This window comes from Gavialis gangeticus, unplaced genomic scaffold (assembly GCF_001723915.1).
Source record: "Gavialis gangeticus isolate Ggan-Ray unplaced genomic scaffold, GavGan_comp1, whole genome shotgun sequence".
NCBI classification, from domain to species: domain Eukaryota; kingdom Metazoa; phylum Chordata; order Crocodylia; family Gavialidae; genus Gavialis; species Gavialis gangeticus.
The window spans coordinates 36,609,830-36,620,809 of NW_017729033.1; the positions used below are offsets into that span (position 1 = coordinate 36,609,830).

The 10,980-nt window shown below is 42.2% G+C and overlaps 1 protein-coding gene across 1 annotated transcript in view; it reads left to right on the forward strand.

Moving 5' to 3' along the window:
- The window catches only part of CPEB2 (cytoplasmic polyadenylation element binding protein 2), a 126,316-nt gene that overhangs the window by 57,266 nt on the left and 58,070 nt on the right, over positions 1–10,980 (forward strand). Inside the window, exon 6 of the mRNA XM_019525819.1 lies at positions 6,826–6,849. Within this exon, the coding sequence (XP_019381364.1) occupies positions 6,826–6,849 (24 nt within the window). The remainder of the gene's footprint in view (positions 1–6,825; positions 6,850–10,980) is intronic.

The window sequence follows — 10,980 nt, forward strand, 5'->3', positions numbered from 1 at the left end:
CCACACGCATTTTATAAGGACAAATATCATGCATCGTTTGTACTACATACAAGCAAGTGCCAAAGTGCTGCACAAAAGTGTGTTTTGGAGTACCTGTGCTAAAACTTGCAGCAGTTACAGAAAAAGTAACATGCATCAATTCTGGCTGAATTAAGTGTATGGGTACTATATGAAGATTGCTACAGAGGTGTTTAATTTCAAGGTTATTGTTTTCAAATTTGCTCCTCACTTCCATATGGTCAGGGAGAGCAGTGTCAGACAATAAGGAGAGGGGGAAGGGGCTGTTGGGGTGGGGGGGATGTTTGGGGGAAACAGAGAAAAGCATCTATCTGATCCCCTGATTTATTTTTCCTGCTGTAGCAGTGAAAAGGCAACACATTCACAGCAAACCAAGCCAAAAATTACATTCTATACTTGTAAAATTATAACAAAATTATGAATTTTCCCTATATAGAATTTAAATATTTGGAGGTTGTCGTATAATCAGGGTCATCTTCTATTCAAGAAAAATGGTAGTTACTGCAATACTGTTTGAGAATCAACCAAAAATGCTATCCCCCATGTGCTAGACAAGGAGCAAATTCCATATCAGGGATTCTCTCTCCTGAACTATTTACATTGTAATTCAGTGGTGTAAAATTTGGGGACAGGGTTTATCCACAGGCTGCATGCCACTTGCGATCAGTGCCTGGGGTTGGTCCGTGGGTGCGATTCCATGGATCTATATCCAGCTACAAACCAGCCCAATCCTGCATGCCAGTCTGATCCTGCAGGCTGTGCTCTGGCATGATCTAGTGTGTTGGGCCTCTTTGTCCAGCCCACAGGGATTCCCACTGGTCTGGAAATTTGGCACCTGGGGAGCAACAGATAACACTGCCACTTCTCCCCTCCTGCCAGTTTTCAGATCCCTGGGGAGGTCAGCAGGCTGGATGACTTGGTTTTGCTGGCCAAATCTAGCCCACAGGCTGGGATTGAACACCCTGATCTAAATAAATAAGGTAGATACATGATGGAATAAAGCATATAACATGGACTCAGAATTAACAACATAATGCTGGCAAATACTATGTTTGTTTCCCAGCATTTTCCTGACTGGCCAAAACAGTCTTATAATTTTCAGGATAGTTTCTTCTCTTCAGCAATCCCTCACAGTCAAGGATGATTGTTTTCCATGACTGCCTTATCTGGGGCTCTTAAGATGGCTGATGAAGTTGATCCAAGATTGACAGACTCTGTTGTAGCTTGGGCACGTGTTTCCATGTGGGGTGGGTGGCTCCAGGTTTTTGATTCGGTCTGCAATATTTTGTTTCTGCCGTGCTCACTTTTCCCCATCCCCTGTTGTCGTAAGATTTCAAAGTACTGAGATCCTTGCAACAGACGCTTCCTCCATTCGATCCTGGGCAATAGTCTCTCATAAGTTGATGTCTGTTGCATTTTTTCTAATCGGCCCTGAGGACATCCTTGAAGCACTTTCTCTGCCCTTTCTTGAGCGTATGCCTTGACTGAGTTGGGTGAATAAAACTTGCTTCAGGAGCCTGGAGTTGGACATCCAGATGACGTGGCTGGCCCAGCAAAGTTGTTGTTGGATGATCATTGCCTCAATGCTCATGATGTTTGTTTGCGAGAGGACACTAATGTTGGTCATCTGTCTTCCCACTGAATTCAGATAATCTTTCGCAAGCAGCATTGATAGTACTTCTCCAACAACTATGGTGTCTCCTGTACATTGTTCATGTCTCAGCTCCATATAGTAATTTGGAGGTCACAGCTGCTTGATAAACCATGAGCTTGATTTCAGATCTGATGTCAAGATCTTCAAGCACATGTTTCCACAGGTGTCCAAAGGCTTCACTTGCACATTTAAGCTAATGTTAGATTTTTTCATCAATGTTAGCCTTCAGCGAGAGATGGCTTCCCAGATACCAGAAATACTCAGCGTTCTCCAGAGTCTGACCCTGAATCTGAATTACCAGAGGTGGAGACTGTTCATTAAGAACTTGTTGATGGAGAACCTTAATCTTCTGAATGTGGAGCATTAGTCCCATTTTCTTGTATGCCTTGGTAAAAACATTGACGATTGCCTGAAGGTCTGCTTCCAAGTGAGTGTACACTACAGCATCATCAGTGTGCTGGAGCTCTATGATTGAGGTCGGGATGGTCTTGTTCTTGGCTTGCATTGGCCAGGATTAAACAGCTTACCATTCATTTGGTTCTTTAGCTTCACTCCAACTGGAAGCTTGTTGATGGTCACATGTAGCATCTTGGTAAGGAATATCGAGAAGAGTGTTGGAGCAGTGATGCAGCCTTGCTTAACTCCCATCTTAACCTCAAAGGGATCTGTGATTAATCCGTTACTGAGAACCACCATTCACATACTGTCATGGAACAGACAGAGAATGGGGATGAATTTCTTTGGGCATCCCTACTTCAGAAGGATCTTTCACAATGCTTATCAATTAAAAGAGTCAAAGGTTTTTGTGAGATCAAATAAGACCATGTAAAAGGGATTATGTTGTTTCCAGAATTTTTCCTGCAGCTGGCAAGCAGTAAAGATCATCAGTTGTGCCTCTCAATACCTTAAATCTGCATTGAGATTCCACGAGGAGCTCTTCAACAAGTGAAAGGATGCAGTTCAGGAGGGGGTTCTCTCAATGAACTTTCATTTGGCGGACAGCAAGGCAATTCCTCTGTAATTTCCACAATCAGACTTGTTTACTTCCTTGAAGATTGTCACACTTGTGACATCCCTGAGGTCATATGGAATTTCCCCATTATTCCAAATCCTTAAGATGAGGGCATGGAGCTGTGATGTGAGCTCCTCTCTTACCCTGCTTGAAAATTTCAGCAGGGATTCCATTGGCTCCAGATGCCTTTTCAGTGTTACGCTGATACAGCAATATCATTTTAATGTTTGTAAACAACTTATCCTAGGAAACTCACTGTTTTCTTGAAATTGCATTGGCAGCATTATTTTCTGAACATTATAATAACCTTTTAAAGTTTTCCCACTTCTAGTTCACTTTCTCTTAGTTTGCAAGAATCTCGCAAGAGACAGTTATTTTCAAAAATATACAAACACATGAACATTGAGAGCATCCTATAATAAAATGTCTTTCATGGCAGCAGAAACGTTGTCCAAATAGTATGAAAATATGATAACAGACAGTTCCTTTGTTTTGGATGGCAAAGGGGAAGAACTGAATCAACAGAGTGGAAATTGTATGGTGTTTATGCCAAAAGGGCTTGTAATGCACGTTAATCCAAGATCCTATTTTTATATGAACAGTGTATGTATAGTGTGCCACTACCTTCTTCCTAAAAACTGACTCATCAGTGTGGACATGATGAACTTGACTTTCCTTGACTTCTGTATTTGTATTTGTAAAAAGTTGGAAGAAATGTAAAGGATTGATTCAGCAGCTTGGTGATGGTGGGTGTAGTGCTGTGTTGGCCAAGATCAGAAAATATATTAGGCACTGCAGTGCCTCTTTTTAGGTACTTGACTTCTTCAGTGGAGTTTGTAATCCCATGTGAAATGCTTAGACTGTATATATAATGACAACTGATAGGAAAGTTAATATCTCAAAATAGGAACCACAAAAGTCAGCGTGCAGATTAGAGACCCACGTAAAGTATCTAAAAGGGAAACGCTGAGGTCAGGGCTGTATTTTGAATTTCACCCTCCTCAGGATTTAAATCTATAAAAGTCAGCACCTAAAGCACACCCTTTCAAAGAGTCATTTTTTAGCACATGGAGTGTGTCCTGTATTCAGCCAGAAACTCGGCGATTAGAACACTCACGTAGGATAGGAAAAGGCCACTGTTTAGTATCCTTCTCCTGTTAATAGAATTCAAATCAAAATATTTCACTTTCCAGAAAAATATCATAACTGCCAAGCCTATAGGCTCTACTAAGGGAAAGACACTCTAAACTATTTTAAACGGTTTGTATCATCTTGGTGGGAGGTGGCCGGTGGTGTCCTACAGGGTTCAGTTCTTGGCCCCATGCTGTTCAATATCTTTATCAAAGATTTAGATGAGGATGTGGAAAGCACAGTGGCCAAGTTTCCAGATGATACTAAGTTATGGGGAAAGGGGGATAGGATGCAGATCCAACCAGACCTGGACAAGCTGGAAAGGTGGGCAGAGCAGAACCAGATGCAGTTCAATAAGGATAAATTGAGAGTGCTTCATCTGGGGAGAAATATCCATCGACATGAATATAGGTTAGGACATGTCCTGGCCAGCACAATGGCTGAAAGGGACCTTGGGGTTATGGCTGATCACAGGGTGAACATGAGCTGTCAGTGCAATGCTGTAGTCAACAGAACTGATAGCATGTTGGGATGCATTAGACAATGTGCTGCAAGCAGGGCTAAGGAAGTGATACTTCCTTTCTACTTGGTACTGTGTCCAGTTCTGGGCTCTGCACTTCAAAAAGCTATGGAGAATCTTGAAAGGGTCCAGAGAATGGCCACAAGAATTATTAAGAGCCTGAAGGACAAAACTTATGAGGAAAGACTAAGGGATCTGGGACTGTTTAGCTTGGGGAGGAGAAAGCTTAAGGGGGAACTGGTGGCCATCTGTAAGTTATGTAAGGGGTGAATATCGGGGAGCTGGGAGAAAACCTGTTGACTAGGATGCCCCAGGGGAGGACAAGGAGCAATAAACTGCTAGAGGATGGTTTCAGGTTGGATGCAGGGAAGAACTTCTTTACGGTAAGGGTGACCAGAATCTGGAATAGACTTCCCAAGGAGGTGGTGCAGTCCACAGCCTTGGAAGTCTTCAAGAGGAGACTAGACAGACACCTTGCTGGGATCATTTGATCTTGGTAGTATTCCTGCACAGAGCAGGGGAGTTGGATTCAATCTTTCAAGGTCCCTTCCAGCCCTTAATTTCTATGATTCTGTGATTCTATTGCTGCTGAATTTGTCCCATGAAAGATTTACTGGACAAGAGAGAGGGCATGAAAGTAAATATAATTATCTGGTTTAGTAGCTAGAGCACTCTCCTGGCAGAAGTTCCAGTCCCTGCTTACTAATTTTACTGGCACCTGCCTCCTTCACCCCTCTCTACTGATCTGGTAGTAGTAGACATCTGTCTGTCTCATGAGAAAATAAAATTACATTGAATGAGACATCAGCTATCTGAATGTAATCCTCACTTGAAAATAAATTGTAGCTGGAGCTACCTCTCCAGGGCACAAAAGCATGGGTAGTATATGAAGACACTGAGATGCCCACACACCAATGTGGGCTTGCTGGTTTAATCCAAAGGAAAGGCAGAACGTGCTGGTATGTTTGGAACCAGAGATCATGGATTGTTTGGAAGGAGATCATCCATTTGCCTGTCAATCAGGGTGTCCAGTATATACATTCTGAAAAGAAATCTTGGATCAAGCCCTTCAAGGGAAGTTGGCAGAAAAATCCCTGGTTTTTGGATCCTGATGTAATTTAGGGGTGAACTAGGTGATTAGCTGCATAGCTGTCAAGACTGAAGTACTGCTAAGCATGTACAGAAGCAAAAGTTTTAGGTAGTTGGGAAACATTAGTGTTAAAATGGTCTCCATCATAGTTTGGTGATGATGTAGAAGGGGCTTGGAGAATTACAGTTTTGGACTTGGGATTTGAATATTTCCAGAAACAACTCAGTAACTCTGGTAGGAAAGGACCCAAAGAAGAGAGAGAATGTGAAACTAAATAAAATTGTAATGATGATAAGCATAAAAATGGAAACTACCATAATTAAATGCCAAGTGTGAAAGAGTGTTTTATGGCTCTGATCTTGCAACTGCATTCTGTGTAAAAATCCCAATGAAGTCAAAAGATTTTTGCAGAGGCATAGGAAGGGTTCATGTTTGTGGGTTTCACTGCAATATGGGAGCATCAGAAGAATGTTTTCTGTTTGAATATTTATCACAGTTAATAATGTACAGTTTATTAATGTCAAGTTCATACATTACTTTTACTAAACATCCAAAAAGCTGAAAAACGGTTAATCAGTGTGTTGTTGTGTGTCTTTTGCATTGTAACAATTAGCACAATCTCTTTAGGAGTCCTGTCACACTCAAAAATGAGGGGAATCTTGATTTAGTGATAGTCTGTTAGAATTTGTTGCCTTGCCTTTATGCAGTGTTTCTATTACAATGGTATTTCTTGTGACTTGCACCCTGACTTTGTTTACTACCACAAGGAGTCTTTTGTTTTAAGCAAAACTGTGCGGTTAATTTTCTGCTAGTTTTTTCATGGAAGAGGAAGGTCATGTCTTATAGCATTTGTATTGTCACTGGAAAGGACTGTACAAACTGTTCCATGAACCAGGATGTTTCTCTGATTCATTTAACTCTTACTATGCCCTTTTAAAATAGCATTTTCCTTTTGATCATTATTCTTTAGCAACATTTTGCACATTATTTAAATTCTATCAAGTCTGAGGCAAGAGTTGGGAAAGGCAGAAGAGCACAATTGCTAGGCTGTAATAAATTCATTAATATATAATAATTAAGTACATCATTAAGAATATCATGTAAAAGGGCATGTTAGAAGATTGCAAAATAATGCACATTGTTAAGCTAAGAAAAATTGCTTAAAAATTCTTTAATCCAAAATTTAAGGCTTAGTCATATTCAGTTCTTAGTGCAGAGTCAACTTAAGGGTGAAATATGGCTTTAGTATGATGTGATCACACTGTTTGCTATTAACATAACACTAATGCAGATTACAGTGCATCAGTTACCCACATAGTTATTTGTATCATAAATATTTTTACATGTGGGCATGATACAGTTCTTTGACATTTTACAATTTGTCCTTTGTTTACATGCAGCAAGGAGTTATGGGCGAAGACGAGGTAATTCACTTGTTTGCTACAGTACAATTAATTCAGATTTGGCTGCTACTGATCATTGTGATTAATTACTCCTGATTTGTTGATTTTTAGATATCTCATATCTGCATGTTCTATCAGTTTTGCAAAAAAAAATCTATTTTGGCTATGGATCTTTTGTATTAGCGAGTTTGAATTGTAAATCTCTTAATTAAAACATGTCTAGCACTAATATTTTCATTAATTCTTAAAATATATACTTGCTGTACTGTTCTTAGTGAAAGTTTTAAAAATTGCTTTTTTTTCTGCAACTCATCTTCCCTATACAACCACATATAATTAATTAAATAAACAATTATGGAAGTGTCACAGGTTTAATAAAGTAACATGAAACAATTCTTAGAAATTTTGCACAGTTCTAAACAGAATTCTCAATAATTTTATGGCTGGTATAAAGTGACATATCTCCACTTATCTCGAAGAAGCTAGGATGATTTAATCAGATGAGAATTTGGCCTTTAGTTTTATAAGCTATATGGAGCACAATCTATAAATTCTAAGGTTTTTGAGTAGTTTCAAATATTCACAGAATACAACTATTTTCATTTCCAGCTTCAACTCTTTCCTAAGTCATTTCCAACCATCACCTGATAGGAGCTCAGTATTCCCACTTTAGAAGAAAGACTTGAGGGTTTAGGTTCTTTGCCTAGTGACCCAGGTTTTGATACGATAAACAGTTTTAGAAGAGATCAGTTATTATTCAGTATGAGTACGAATTCAGTAGACTTCTTGCTGTTGGAATGCATTCAGTTTGTGCTCAAATATTATTGATAGAGCTGTGGAAGTAGAGCTTGGAATTGCATTACTTGTTTATTGGATATGTTCAGATCTACAATTTCTTCCTATGCCAACCAGCAAGTACTTTCTACACTTATTTGATCTAATTCTATCTTATTGTGCTAATTCTTGAGTTTCCACCCCAAAAAATAATTTTAATAGTAATGTAGTGAAATTGTTAAATACATCACCTTAACATATGTTTAATTTACTGTTTGATAGCATACCTGTAATGTTAACACTATAATATTAACATTGTCTCATAAATGAAAGATTTCCCACTCTGATGCTCTGGTTTTTGTTATTAACAATTATTGCTAATTGTTAATAACAGTTGGGGAGATTATGCTTGGGGGCAATCAACATGGGTTCATTTGAGGCAGGTCCTGTCAGACCAACCTGGTTGCCTTCTATGACCAGGTCACAAAAGCCTTGGACACAGGTGTCATGCTGGACGTAGTCTTTTTGGACTTTAGGAAGGCCTTTGACACTGTCTCACCCCATCCTCATTAAAAAATTAGGCAACTGTGGTGTTGACGCCTACACAGTCAGATGGGTCACAAATTGGCTGGAGGACTGCACCCAGAGAGTGGTGGTGGATGGGTCATTTTCGACCTGGAGGGATGTGGACAGTGGGGTTCCCTTAGGGCCTGCACTGTTCAATATCTTCATTGGCGATTTGGATGAGGGGATAAAAATCACCTTGTTCAAGTTCACAGATGGCACTAAGATGTGGGGAGAAGTGAGCATGCTAGAAGAGAGGGACAGGGTACAACTAGATCTGGACAGGTTACAGGGGTGGGCAGATGAAAATAGGATGGGTTTTAGTACAGAAAAGTGCAAAGTGTTTCACCTGGGGAGGAAGAACCAGCAGTATACCTACAGGCTGGGGAACTCCCTTGTCAGCACAGAGGCAGAAAACAATCTTGGAGTCGCTACTGATTCCAAGATGAACATGGGCCGCCAGTGTGGGGACGCGGTCAGGAAGGCTAGCCATACCTTGTCATGCATCCACAGATGCATCACGAGCAGGTCCAAGGAGGTGATCCTCCCCCTCTATGCAACATTGGTCAGGCCGCAGTTGGAGTACTGCGTCCAGTTTTGGGCACCGCACTTCAGGAGGGATGTGGATAGCGTCGAGAGGGTCCAGAGGAGGGCCACCCGCATGATCAGGGGGCAGCAGGGCAGGCCCTACGAGGCGAGGCTACGGAACCTGAACCTGTTCAGCCTCCACAAGAGAAGGCTCAGAGGGGATCTGGTGGCCGCCTATAAACTTGCCAAGGGGGACCAGCAGGCAATGGGAGAGTCCCTGTTCCCCCTGAGCACTATCAGGGGTAACAAGGAACAATGGCCATAAGTTGACTAAGAGTAGATTCAGGCTAGACATCAGGAGGTGCTACTTCACAGTCAGGGCGGCTAGGAGCTAGAACCAACTTCCAAGGGAAGTGGTGCTTGCCCCTACCCTGGGGGTCATCAGAAGGAGGCTAGACAGCCACCTAATTGGGGTCATTTGCCCCCAGCATCCCTTCCTGCCTATGGCAGGGGGTCAGACTTGATAATCTGCTTAGGTACCTTCCAACCCTACCAACTATGAAACTATGTATAATTTTGAGTTTCTTGCTTTATTTTTATGCACATAGGATATGAAAGAGCAGGTGCACATAAAATGCTTATTGTAACCCCCTGCATCAAAATAGTGATATGAAAGGGTAAATGCTTAATCATTTAACCCGGGGGTTGTCAACTGGGGGTACACATACCCTTGGGGGTACTTGGACCAGTCCTAGGGGGTACGCACAGGCGGGCAGGGAAGAAGTGCCACCGCCTCCCAAGAGCAGAAGCGAGGGCAGTGGTGCCCCCCTGTGAGGCAGGGAAGCCTGCACATGGCGGTGGCCGCTGTCATACACCAGATCAGTGAGCTTCCCCACCCGGCCCTGGTCCTGCTCCTGGCACACGGCAGTGCTCCCAGCTCACCCGCCTGCCTGCGGTCCCTGCCTCCCAGCTCTGTGTCTGGCCACGTGCAATCTCCCCTCCATCCTAGGTACTTAGACTAAAAAAGGTTGAAAAACCCTGATTTAACCGATAAATGCAGTGATAACTGGTTAGCTTACTTTAGCTCAGGGCCAGGGTACGGAAGAAGGCAAGTGGTGCCCCGGCAGGAAGTGGAAGGCAGCAGGGCAGGCAGGGAGGAGGAGAGGGGAAGGGGGACAAATACCCATAGCCTAAGAGGAAGCAATTAGCTGCTTATTCTCAGGTGCTCCCTCCCTCCCTTCACAGGACTTCACATGTATTGTGATGTCTGGCTAGGCTTGCCTACCTCCCTCTTCCCAGTCAAAGGGCTCCAGGAACCGGGAGTGGCTCCCAGCTTGCAGCTGTGTCCAAGCTGCTGTGTTGTTGGTTAATTGTTTATCCAATATAATTAGAGGAGGTTAAACAGATATTTTTAAGTGGTATTTACATCCCTACATCAAAACCCAGAGAAGGAGAGTAGAGGGGTGGGGGTGAAGGTGGGGAGGGGGAAGAACGCCTGGGAAATTGAAGATGGTACCCTTTTCAAAATGTTCCCTTTAGGTTAAAGGAGTTTCAAGGAGGGTAGGGAAGAGAAGATAGCTGTCTTTAATCTAAACAGTTCCTTGGATCTGCTTGGGTCATCAGAAAATGTACTACTACCGATGGGCTTTCTTTCAGAGATTAAGCTTCCATTCATCTCTGAGAAACTATACTCCCTTTAACCAAACCTTTCCCCCATCACAGCAAAATTAATCTCCCTGACACCGTTTTTAAAAATTGTTTCCTAATGTTCTAATCTTGGAGTCGGCAACCTTTTACTTAAAAGGTTGCAACCTAGTTTGTGCCGCGGGCCAGTATTCCCCTCTGGCTGCTCCAGGAACACAGAGTAGAGGCTGTAGTAAGAGAGAGCAGCCCTCCACGCAGGCTGCAACAGCCAGCTGGAGAGTCTGGAGGCGATGGGTACGCCATTAATAAAGCCCAGACCAGATCAAACAGCTAGTGATTGGTACCTTTAGTAAAATGTGGATTGGAGTGAGCCAGATCCAGTTTCTTCGTGAACTGGATCCAGCCCACGGGCCATGAGTTGCTGATCCCTGTTCTAATCCCTGTAGTGAAAATAGAGATACTTTTTCCTCTTCTTGGACTTAACAGTGAGGTGTGAAAGCATCTCTTTTGAAGAAACATATTTTCAGTTTTAAACGCTGTATTTTGGGGTCTGGGCATTGTAAATTAAATGTACAGCTAGCTATTGCAAATATCTTGATTTAAAGATAAAAATATAAACAAATATAATGGGGGGAAGACATC